At 41.9% G+C, this 12,946-nt stretch overlaps 1 protein-coding gene across 7 annotated transcripts in view; it reads left to right on the top strand.

Moving 5' to 3' along the window:
- Positions 1-12,946, top strand: part of CCDC171 (coiled-coil domain containing 171) — a 230,259-nt gene that overhangs the window by 53,033 nt on the left and 164,280 nt on the right. For all 7 annotated transcript variants that reach the window (XM_075931537.1, XM_075931540.1, XM_075931539.1 and 4 more), the window contains 2 exons: positions 1,480-1,618; positions 9,197-9,299. In XM_075931537.1, the coding sequence (XP_075787652.1) occupies positions 1,480-1,618; positions 9,197-9,299 (242 nt within the window). The remainder of the gene's footprint in view (positions 1-1,479; positions 1,619-9,196; positions 9,300-12,946) is intronic.

The raw sequence follows: 12,946 nt of genomic DNA, 5'->3' as shown, positions 1-12,946 counted from the left end.
ACCAAAATAAAATAGCTAGATAAAAATGGCATACCCGTTTTAGAGCTATTTTTAATATTGTCATTTTATAAATATATTTTTATGTCTTTTGGTGCAACAAGAAATTAGGCTTAATTAATACTTGGTTAGCATGTGAGACATAGAGAGGATTTTCAATTCTGGCATCAGAACTAAACAGTGGTCTACAGTTTGCTCTCAATTGTTGATCTGGGCAGTTTTATTAGTTGCTGTCATAGCATGACTTTTGCCTGTTGAGTATTTAAAACAAAAAAAAACCCACAGCCCCATCTCAGGTTGGGAAGGTGAGTTGTTCCTCTAAAGAATCCAGACTCACTCCAGAGAAGTGGCAGGTAAAGTCAAATAGACAAACTGCAAATCTTGTAATGAGGTTTAAAAGAAATGGAAAAAGCCCCTTACCAGAGTTCCTTCCTCTCAACTATTCCTGAATTTCCAGATTCTCTCCAAAGATCTGGCGATGAAAATCAAAAGCAAACCAGCAGAGATCCCTCTGACTCAGAGAAGTTGTCAGCACCTTTATCCCCCTCTTGTGAAGGAAAAGATGATTGCTAATATCTTGCCACTCCTTTTCCCATTATGCTTTGCTGTGGAGTCCTAAAAATCTCATGTTCTGGGACTTGGGGCTGCATTCCCCACGATTCCCTCTGACCAAAAGTACAAAGAACCTGACTCACCCATGCTTTAAGGTTGTGATCCTCTGCCCTAGATGGAATCAACAGTGTGGGGTCTCTTCCAAGTCATAGACTGCCACCACAAAACCACTTCCCTACCGTTTTCCCTTTTCTCCCTTGTCCCAGAAATCTGTCTTGAATGTCTCTTCTATACATCTAATAGACAAATTAAGGGGAAGACCATACTGGTAAAACAAACTGGTAAAAATAAAAAAGCAAGGAATAGGATGGGCTTTTTCATTCCAAGCTCTTGGACAACACTTACAGCGGTAATGAGTGTAATAATGTCCCTAGCATTTAGAGTTAAGTCATAGTTAGATGTTTGTTTGAGCCATCTGTTTGGCATTAAAATCCTATGCCATACAAGTTACAATAAAACATAACCAGATTTTATATAGACACGGTTGGTGCTATTGTTATGGTTTATTTTTAAGTTGGTTAGGGAAGACTTGCCTGGAGACTGAAGGAGAGTCAATTTTTGAGGTAATTGAATGGTCAAGAATTTTGTTCATTAAATGTAATCTAGAGGGCACATCAAGACCACTAAACCTATTTTACTTATGACTGCAGGCATAGTACAACACTTGGTTATCTGAAGGGGAAGTATAATTTCTTTAATATCTTTCATTTAAGGAGTGGATTTTTTTATGAAAAAAAGTAAAGGCAACTTTTAAAGCCTCGTGGCATGAAAACACGATATATAATACATCCGTTGATTGTGCTTAAAAGTATATAATGTTGGTTGACAAAAGTATATTTGAAAACCTGTTCTAACACTGAAACTTTTCAGATTAGAAAGAGAGTATTTCTCCGCAAACAAGCAACTTAATGAAGAGATCGAGGAAAAGAAGAAAGTAATTACAGACCTCTCTGAGAGACTCCAGGATAATGAAAAAAGTTGTCAAGAATTACAGGAGGAACTTGCAAGGGTAAGAGAGAAGTCTCATGGCACTTGATTTATTGGTAGAATAGATAACGTTGTATATTTTACCATGTAAAAAGTTGAAGAATATTATGAAAATTATTTGATTACACTGAAGATTTAATCTAAGAGCATGTCTACTCTTTCTATTTAAAGCAGAAAAAGTCCATTTTTGGCATAAAAGATGGGCATGTCTACACTTGCAACGACATTTTTTCAATGATACTCAGAAGTTTCTCCACAAAAAGAAAGCCATTTCCACAAGAGATGTACAGCTTTTACTGGTGATGCTTTTGCAGAGATGTGCAAGTGAAGACGCGGTCTTCATGTATACACAACTCTTAAACTCTGCAGGATATCCCACAGTGCTAAGGTGACCACTCTAGAACAGTAGTGTTGAAATTGGTCTGTGGACCCACTCTGAGAGAGCTGCTACCGGGCCGCACCAGTTTGTTTACTTACCAGTTCTGCAGCCACAGAGCCTTATGGCTCCCATTGGCTATGGTTTGCCATTTGCAGCCAAGGGGAGCTGTGGGAAACAGCATGACCCTGGACACGGCTTCCTGCAGCTCCCCTTGGCTGCAAATGGTGAACCGGAGCCAATGGGAGCTGTGGGGCTCTGTGGCTGCAGAGCCACTAAGGAAACAGATTGGAGTTGCCCGGTAGCAGCTTTCTCAGAGTGGGTTCATGGATCACTTTGTGGAACACTGGTCTAGACAGAACTGCTGCTGCTATGACACCAGACTCTCCTTCCTATATTCTTGGCAAGTATTCACTTATCTGGCCAGGTGACAATGCCTGCTCCGCAGAGCACAGGATCCCCTGCTTGCAGCAGTGCTGCGTTCCTGGAGTGGAGAAAGAAGGATATGCAGGAACTAAGATCCCCTATAATCACGCACCCCCACGCCATTCCTGAGAGAGCTACACTGTGGGATAGCTGCCCTCAAGGCACTGCTTTCCATGGGATGGAAGTCCTGCTAATGTGAATGCTCCACCTCCATCTCCCAGGGCAGCCCGGACTAGTTGGGAGATGTTGGTGGAGTGGGACTGGCTTGGGAGATAATCGCGGAGTGGAGCAGGCTGCTCTGTAACTCTACTTCCCCATATCTCCTGCAGCCATAGTGAGTGTCAGGGGAGCCAATCCCTGCTGCCAGCCCCAGCCCGCCCAAGGCTCCATTGGCTAACCTGGGACCATGGGATAGGGGACCATCCCATCCATAGGATGGCTGCGCCAAACCATGCTATCGATGGATGACTCTGCACGCAACTCCCATGGACCACAGGGTCATGCTAGCAATGACGCAGAGCTATCAGACAGAAACTGCACTAGCCCCACTGCGCTACTGGTGGTAGTACTGGAGGTCCCTGGGCGGGGCGCAAAATTGCCTAGGGGCAATAGGTGGGGTTGGGGCATGCACAGGGGGTGGGAGGAGCAAATGCACTGGCTAGCAAGTGGGGCCAGGGGACACATGGGGGGGAATGCATGGAGATACCCCTGAACCCCCAACTCCTAGCTAGGAGGGTACCTGCTGGCTCACTAAGGGCACATCTAGACTGGTTTTTTTTCGAAAGGAGATATGCAAATTTGGCACTAATTTGCCTATCTTCTGATAGTATTTTTTGAAAGCAGGTCTTTCGGAAGTGAAAGTCTGGATGTGGGGGGTTTTTTTCTGGAAAAAAAAAACCCTTTTTCAAAGAATGCCCCCTCCCCCCCCCCCCCTTTTTTTTTTTTTAAAGAAAGAGCATTTTTTTTCAAAAAAGGGTCTATCTTGGCTTGTGTTGCACTGGCATGTATCACCAACCAAAATTGCAGCCATTTTGTGGGATTTTAATTTATGTGGTAAACCATTACAGAGTTTAATGTATAAAATACATTGGTATTGTATTACTTTCTTACTCAGTGCTGGAATTTTCTCAGGAGATTGAGGGAGCAGGGAGCTAAGAGCTCCAGCCTCAGCCAGGCTCCGAGTGGGGAGCTTTGTGGAGAGCTGACAGCCCAGGCTCTCAGCCCCCCTCCCTGCTCTCTGGAGTCAGTGGAAGTGCTCCTAGTGAGGATGTGCACCACCAACAGAAGGAGAGTATTGTAGGTGTGGAAAACTGCAATAATTACTATGGTGGCTGGAAGTTGACCAAACATAGGGAGTATAAATTTGTAGTGTAGACATGGCCTAAATCTCTTCATGTGGAGTCCCCTGAATCTCTTGTCTAATATAAGGGATCTAGTGTAGTTCTGTTGTGTTTAGGAAATTCTGTACTGTAGGGAGCAGCACTAGTCATAAAATTATTGCTTTTTCCAGGAGAATCAGCACTAAGAAAAATAGCTTTAGAAGCATAAGGACTAGAAACATTTTTTAAAAAAGTAAATGAAAGCTTAGATCCTGCAAAAAATCTGATGGTAGGCCACTAATCTCTAGTGTAGAACCTTACCCATTCTCATTAAGTATGTGCATTAGGAGACTGGGAAACCCTTTGATATATTCTTCTCAATGCAGATTCACATCTATATTTGTTTTCTATTTTGCAAATTTAAGGGAAATGATCATAGGCTACAATGATAGGGGACAGGGAACTAGAACAGGAATTAGAAAGGAAACAAAACTGATTGTGGATAAAATATAGAAGAGCTGGCTAAGGAATTTCCTTTAGATATTTAACTGCAATTGGAAATAGAGACTGAAATTGGCATGGGAACTTATGGACACAGTTAGGAAATGTGAGTACAGAGCAATGATGAAGGCCACATAAATTATAATGTACTGATTAAAATGTGGTGAATTTAAAAAAAATAGATGTCTGAGTTAAAAAAAAAAAAAAAAAGCACATTTGTTTAGGTGCGCTTAGATATGACTTTTCTGTGGGATAGATTCAGTAAGTATGACCTTGTCTGTCGTAGAGTAGCTTATATTAAAAAAGAAAGCCTTTTTCTTACTGTGATATTGACCATACTGTTATATTTTCTTATTGACAGTATGCATGTAAGATAAATCCTTTAAATGTTTTTACATCCAGTGAAAAAGATAATCCTTTAAATTATATTTTATTGGTGTTCTGCAAATATAAGCACTTGTATATATGGATTTCAGTAGTGTTGGAAATTCTTTGTGAAGTATAGTACAAACTATCACATAGGGAAATCCATGTAAGTGCTACAGGGAACCTAACACTGAAACATACATGAATAATATATTAGGGGATATACAGCACATATAATTAAAATTGAAACAGTAAAACAAATTTTATAAAATATTTAAACTAAATAGTGGCGAACACCACAGAAATTTGCATATATTTGTTCTTGTTTGCCAATGATATGCTCCCAGTTCATGAGAGAGTTTTTGGGGGCAAGATGTTTTCCATATTGGAAAAACTGCTTGAATCCTTGAATAGGCAGTGGTATGTTGGTCTGTACATACTAGACATTATAATAGAATTTTCTTGGGGGTGTGGAGAGCAAGCTTTCTCTGTTCTGATCAAATAGGAAGCAAAATGTATTCAACCAGGGAATCATAATTTTAGAACAGATGATAAATAACCAGTAACTGGTCAGGGCCAGAAACAGGAAATGTGGACTTTATTTCTTCATCACACCTCCATTATAAGGATATTGTGCAAAGGGTACGTTTAATTATTGCTTACTTCTGACTCCTTTTCCACTTGTCGTCTAGACACATATGTCATTTTTCATTTAATTGTAAACTCTTTGGCAGAGTCCATGTATACATGTTCATTTGGCAGGACCCCACTCCTAGGGCTCTAGGTGCTACCATAATATAAGTATTTGATTTATAGTATTCTGGAAACTTCAGTAACGTTCAGTAGTTACTGAAGTTCTTCCCATCTGAAACCCCCCGTTGGATATATCTACACTGCAATAAAAGATATGCAGTATGGCCTCAGCCTTGACTGGAATATGGGCCCTTAGGTTATAAAATTGCAATGTAGAAGCTGGGCCGGAGCCTGGATCCTTCTCCCTTGTAGGGTCTCAGAGCCTAGGCTTGGGCTGAAGTTCAGGTGCTGACTGGTTTGGCTGAACCAGGCTCCGAGATTTGTTGCCATAGGTTTTTTTTTTTTTAATCACAGTTGTTTCTCATGTAGGAATGAACCCTTATTAAATGCTACTGTATGCATATATTTTAAAACCTAACTAAAGTTATAGGGTTCCTTTGGCAATTAATATTTACCAGTACTATTATGATATACACAGGGTTTGTGTGGTGTAGCTATTCTGATATAGCAATGTCAACAGAATGCCCTAATGTGGAAACCGGAGTTCTGCTGGCAAAGTTAAACCACCTCTTCAAGTAACAGTGATGCAAACAGAAACTCTCTCATAATTGCATCTATGAAACCAGGGTTTTAGTTGGCACAGATGTGTCACCCCCGCCCCTTTAGCACTCATAGCTGACATAGCTATGCCAGCAAAACTTCGTAGCACAGTTCAGACCTTAAATTCTAGGATCTGTATGTACCAGAGTGAAGTAAGTGAGATGTGCTCAAAGTGCATTCTCAAATGCTTTCGCCGGATTGAGGCCTTAGTATTCTGGTGGATATCCCAATCCTAATAATAGAGAATGGCAATAGTTGTTGCTTAACTTGTACAGTGTTAATAAAATTAAGCTTAATTGTCATAGATCAGGATGTGAGTAGTCATGCCTAATAGCTGGGGCAGATTTGGTAGCTGGGTAACCCAAGTCAGAGCTGCAGTCAGAGTCCAAATGCCAGAGCCAAGAATTGGAGACAAAGTCAGAATGGGAGTTGAGGGTCAGAGCTGGGTTACCGTATCTAGAGCGAGACAAAGCGGAGGCTGTGAGAGAAGTGGGTCAGAGTTAAGAGTAAAGTGGGAGTGGGATTAGAACAAGCTGGGAGCAAACCTGAGACCAGTAGGTGCAGGGGAACTATTGCAACCACATGCAAATGCTCTGAGCAGCTGCTGAACTTCTGCTGCTGAATTTAAGAGCTGGTCTGCTGCACCTTCCCACCAGTCAGGTGTTGTGGCCAAGCAGGCAACCTACAACAGGCCAGCTACACTTGTTAGTAGCTGAATCATTCCTGACATTAGTGAGTGCATATTTGGCCAGTGCCAAGTGTTTAATGTGCTTCAGTGCTGAGTGTGAAATATAAAGCTAACCTTGTATTAATATTCTTTAAACATATTTTAATAGAAAAAGAAAACATGTCACATGCTGCCTCAATATTCGTAGCTACATTTTACATTCACTTACTTTAAGTGCAAGACTTTAGGTATCACAATAAAGATGAAGGGAGAAATCTAACACCTCCTTCAGATTCTGCTCCTCCGGTGGAGTCTGCTGCACAGAGCAGGGAAGAGTGTGATGTGAAATGTAGATGGAGTGTGAGGCCACAGCACCTACTGCTATGCTTATCCTCCCACTCTCTGTGATAGTGGAGTACAAAGATAAGTCAGCTGATGGGCTGAAACAGCCATTGTGGATTGTCTTTGCAGCTATTAGACAGGCTTGTGGGAAAGGTGTCTCCCCCATTGCCTGTGTAAGCGGGGGAATGGTCCCGCTCTTGTGGGGAACTTTCCTGGCTTCTATACACCCCGGTGAAATGAACCAGCGAAAGGATCTGAGTCCCCGCTCCCACTTCCTTTACCCCACGGCTCCCTGATCCTGAGGGCTCCCCCTCCACTCTCCTGAGTAGCAGAGCCCTTGAAACCCCAACAAGGCTGGGCCCAGGTTTCCTGGGGCTTAATCCCTGACCTTGTAGTCACTAGGGGCAGGAGTTAGGGTGTCCCCACTCCGAGGTGCTCTCTTTACACTGCAGGCCTTCTTGGCCCAGTGACCACTTCATAAGGTTCAAAGCAAATACAATTTATTAAACATCAACTGATTAAAGAGAATAGAATAAGAAACAATGAGAATGGTTAAATGGGAACACACAGCCCTGCTCTGTAGCACAGGGACATCAACACAGAAGTCTGCAGAGTGTAAGGACAGTTCACAGTCTCTTCCTTAGAAGCCCTGGATGTGCTGCAAGGGGCTGCAGGCTGGACACGCTTGCACTGGCAGTGACCACACGGCCTCAGTCAAGTGGCCAGACCCCTCTCCCAGTCCAGAGCCTTTCCCCACACTTTGCAGGTCCCAGTAGCTCACCACATCCAGCTGCAGGCTGTGCTGCTTGGCCAGTTCCAGCTCCTTGTGTTGTTTCTCTGTTCCTTTTGGCTTTCTGAGCACTGCCAGTCTGCTGCTCAACACAGGGTCTGCACTGCTTGGCCTGTCTGTGTCTGGTTCTGTCGCTGCAGGACTTCTTCTTGTACTCCTCTTTCAGCTCTCTGTCTTTGCAGGACCTCTTCTGCACACAGCTTGTTTGTTCAGAGACAGAGCCAGAACAATCCCCACTTACAACCTGTCAGTCAGGCTGAGCTGGAGTGTTGACTGCTTTCCATTGTCTCTGGGGTCTGTCAGTCTCATGAACCCTTCCCCTTCTGAAGCTGGTAAACCAAAAAACTCCCACAGAGTTTTAGTAAGGGGTAACAGTCCCCTTACACCTGACTCCGAGCCCATCTACGCAGGTTGGTTGCTGGGCTACCCTTTGAAGAAGAAACAATAATCAATATGAAATAATTAGTATCTAACATTTTATTTCATTCTAAATATTTTCAGACATTTTAATGTTAACTGGCCCTCAAAATAGGGTCAACTCCTTAGTTTGAACATATTCACAAGATCCCTCAGGGGAAAGCTTACTGAAAGTAAACCAGATGCTGGGAGTTGAAGTGTTTTTCACAATCCTGTAATTTCTGGGACATTAACTAGAAAGAAGAATTTCTGAGATTGGACAAACCACTATCTACCATGGAAAATAAATATAGCTAATAATGACACTAGGCAAATTGCTACTACAGTAGGCATGCTTTTCCAGAGAAGCAGATCACAGATTTCCATTCCATCTTCTCAGAAGCATTATGCCTTTCCATATGACCTTTCAGGGTGCAACAATTAGCTTTGTTGTTTGTATGCATAGGCAGCATATGACTATTTTAGCTACACAAAGAAAAAAAATCACTGTACTTTTAAAAACTTTACTAAGGCTTTGTCTATACTACACGGCTTTTAGTGATATGGCTGTGTCGACACTGTCCGTGTTGCTAAAAGTCAGGTAATGTAACCACAGTTTTTGGAAACTTGCCAACAAAGAAATTCCTGCTCTCTACCAGTAGCATTTGCTTTGTCTGCAGGAGAGCCTTTCTGCCAACCAAACGTTGTTTGCACCCTGGCAAAGCTTTTGTCATTAGGGCTGTGGGGAGGAAACGGGTGTGATGAGGCCATGTGAACAAAAGCTTAGTCGCTCAATTTCCAGTGTAGGCAAAACCTTATTCTGACTGCTTGAAGGCCCACACGCTCCCTCCACCACTGTTTATCCCAAATGCATGTTAATACACATTTAAAAACTGTTTTAGCTATTTGTTCTGTCACATTGTATCATCTTGGTTTCAGGAAAAAGGAATGCTGTGCAGAGAGACATTTTATATAATTAGTTCTACAATAAAATGTTGTTGTAACGCCAGTTTATTTACCACTTTAATGTTTTTTTTCCTTTACCCACGCCCTGTCAAATAAAGGCCAAGAAACACCAGACATTCCTAAAGGAGACCTGTGAAAACAACGTGAGAGAACTGAAGTTACTCTTGGACAGCTTTACTGTGTCAAGCCAGCGGACAGCAGGTTAGTTGAAGGTATAAAATGACAGATGCATCTGTCAATGTTCCAAAGTCACTACATTGTGGGAATTCTGCAGATGCCTCTTGCATTCCCTCTTCTCAACATGCTTTGATTTGATGACATGATAAGCACAGTTCTCACAGCAGTCAAGTGGCCTCACTAGCTGAGAAAGGGTGAGAGAATGTGGACCTGCTGTTGTCAGCCCAGAACTTGATTTACAAGTGCTGGGGTCTATATGATCGGTCAGAAAAGGGCTCACTTGCTGTGCTCTAAATCCAACAGAGAAAAAAGTCCTTACAGTCTACCTGCAAGGAGAACAGATGTTTTCACTGAACTGAGCCAAATTCTGAGGCAACCTTCAGCATCTTAAAGGTCACATATTTAAAAAGGTTATGTAGGACACAGGGTGGAACACAGTTCTTTTTATAACATTACTTTACTCTCTGTGTTGCATTCATTTATTTGAAACCAACACTGATATTGTTCCGATTTAATACACAAACATGAAATTGCAGATTAATTCCACTTCACCATATATATTTTATGGTATTATTTGTGTGTGTTGTATTGAATGCAACATACTATTCAACAATTGAGATGGAGACTAAGATAAATAGGAATTATTGGGAGACCCCATTCATTTGAAATCTGGTAAATTTATTTTTGAAAAAGGGATAAAAGTAGTTTTAGGTATGGCAGCTGACTGTCATTTCCCCTGTTAATTTTTGTGATTTTTACGGACTCATATTCTTATTTTAAAAGTTTTTTTTCTTTCTGGTTGGTGCATGAAAGATGCGCAGGCCCATACAAAGGAACCAGTCAAACAAAGTATCCATAAAGTGCTGTCAAACACATACAATAAGTGAACTGAATAAATAAAGACACTTTTTTCCTGATTTTTATTATAACAATTTTAAGAATTACTTTTATTTCAAATGTATGGATTTCTTTCCTGATCCAGCAAACAAATGGGAGGACCTCAGTCCACAGAAGATCCCAGTCCTTAGGCTAAGGCTGGAAAGATCCAGGTTTGCCAGAATCCATTTATAGTTGAGGTTAATTTTCATAATCTTATTAGCGTGCATGTAGGTTCTTTTGTTGTTGTTGTTAGTGGTTTCTTTGTAATGCATTTTACCTTAAGATGTAGGCTTTATTTAAATCTGTGTGTTAACTTATATCTGTAGCAGTTATACTTTTTAATTCAACTCTCTAAAAAACACAAGTGTAAAAGCCCTTGTCTGTGCTGGGAAATACACAGTGGAGGCAAAGAAAGAAACATGTATTTCCACTCAGAAAGGCAATGTCAGGGGAGCTGGACACTCTGAGAGTGAGTGCCATTGTGATATTAGAGGGGAAATACAGGTGCAGTTACTCTGACTGTCACAAATGTTATTCCCTACAAAAAGCTTTAGACCAGCAAAGTTGAGTGGAAGAACATTTGAACTGCTCCCCCCTCCTCCAGTATGTCTGAGGATTCCAGTTTCCCATTAAAATGTCATCTGGAACCATGGTGCTAAGACTTCCTCACCTGCACTTGGGCCAAATAACTCTTCAGAGTGTTTCCAGGTATGCTGTGGGAATTAGTGAGAATGAATGCCAAAAGTGTCATCATTAACTCCTATGGGTATTTCTCCATAGTTTCACTGGGATAGTGTGCCATTTAAAGTAGCTTTTGTCAGTAATGAGTCCTAGGGCTGCCAACTTTCTAATTCTAGAACACCAAACACCCTTGCCCTGCACCCTCCCGAGTCCCAGTCCCTTTTCACCTCATCCTTCCTTCCCTCCATCACTTGTCCTCTCCCACCCTTGCTCACGTACTCATTTTCACTGTAAGGCCCACATAGACATATTTATTGCTTGGACAGATGTATTATGCTAAGTTCAGGTTTATTTGTTAGAGGACACTAGTGCTGGCAGCAAAATAGTCAAAAAGGGTAATTAAAAAAAAAAAGAAATTTCACAAAGGTTTTCATGATTCTTTCCCTTCCCTCTTCCCATTTTTTGTAACCAGCTCCATGGTTTTTGTTCACTAAAGTTATGTAATTTTGTGTATGTAATTGGGATCACACTTTCTCACAGCAAATCCAGAGAGCAGAAACATGGAAGTGCAACTGTCCAAATACCTATATAATTAAATCTGTAGAAACTGATTCCCTACCTACATGCAGATATGCGCATGTATTCATAACTTCTGCATTATTTATTATTACAATTGTTGTTCAGTGCCTAGATACCCAACTAAGGGCAGGGTCTGAGGTAGCAGGTGCTGGATATGCACATAAGAAGAAAGAATCTGCAACACAGAGTTTATAACTAGTCTGTAGCTAGACAAAGGTGGTGAGAAATGCATGATAAATTGTCTCTTCTGCAATTGCTAGTCAACAACATTCACTTTTCAAGAATTATATTTTAGTGTTCCTTTATGAAATGAATACACACACATTTTGTCATCCATGTTTTTGCACACAAGCCAGCAAAAGGAAAAAGTCAGAGTTAGGCTGCAAATTTTATTCACATGCACATGCGTGCGTCCGCACTCATGCATCAATACATGCACCTCCCTATACAAAGATACACAGGGTATGTATACACTGCAGAGTTTTTTCCGGAAAAAAAATTAATTTTTCTGGAAAAGCTACACTTACGTCCACACTGCAATTGCGTTCTTCGACAGAAAGTCGAAAGAACACAGGGTTTTTTCCGACGGGGTAAACCTTTTTCTACGAGGAAGAAGCCTTTTTCTGAAAGAGCTCTTTCAGAAAAAGGCATGTGTGGATGGAGAAGAGGATTTTTTTTTCGAAAGAAGAGGCCCCTTGGAAAAAAGCACAGGTGCCCTGGTGGCCACTCCATCCATAGTAATCACAACTTAAATGTAAGAGAACGTCCAATCAATGTGGATGCTATCATTCAAAAAAGCAGATCTCTTCTGGAAAAGCTTCTTCTGAAAGAAGCCTTCAGTCTAGACATAGCTACAGTCTTTAACACTCACATAATGCATGCATGCACACACCTGCCTACATAGAGACACTTTTTCATACAGTTTTCCAGGGGTGGTTATTACGCATCTAGGTTCTTTTGCTGGTTTTAATGCGGGGGAGGAGGGGCACAGGCGGGGAGAGTTGGTAATGCTTTTTACCTTAAGAATGAAGTAGGTTTACGTAGAAATCTGTGTGGTAACAGGCAGTTACACTTGTTATCCATCTCTTTAAAAAAAAAAGTGCCCCTTAATCACCCAGATGGGAGCAGGATGGGCTGGAGGGGAAAAGATGGGGGGAGGCAGGAGAGCAGATGAAAGAAGCCAAGGATGGAAGCAAGATGAGGGTGAGAGGGGGCAGTGAAGGAGAGAGGAGGGAGTGTGTATGGATGGATAGTCATGCAGGGGAATGCTGAAGGCTATAGGTTCATGAAGAGATAGGGCCACAGGGTGGATAAGGACACTATGGGAGTTCAGCAGTGAATGGAGGTGACTGGGATGCAAGAGTTTGGGGGATGAGGGATATGGGGATCATGGCTCTGGAAAGTGGAGAAGATGGGTGGGAGAGAACTGAAAGGGGTACAGGGTTGGGATGAGTAGGTGTGAGGGACAGGATGGGATGGAGGTAGGATGCAGTGAGGGGGATTAGGGGTGAGATGGGATGGAGGAAGGATGC

The sequence above is a fragment of the Pelodiscus sinensis genome, chromosome 6 (genome assembly GCF_049634645.1).
Source record: "Pelodiscus sinensis isolate JC-2024 chromosome 6, ASM4963464v1, whole genome shotgun sequence".
Classification (NCBI taxonomy): domain Eukaryota; kingdom Metazoa; phylum Chordata; order Testudines; family Trionychidae; genus Pelodiscus; species Pelodiscus sinensis.
The sequence above is the reverse complement of the archived record's forward strand: the minus strand, read 5'-3'. Positions and strand labels throughout refer to the sequence as shown.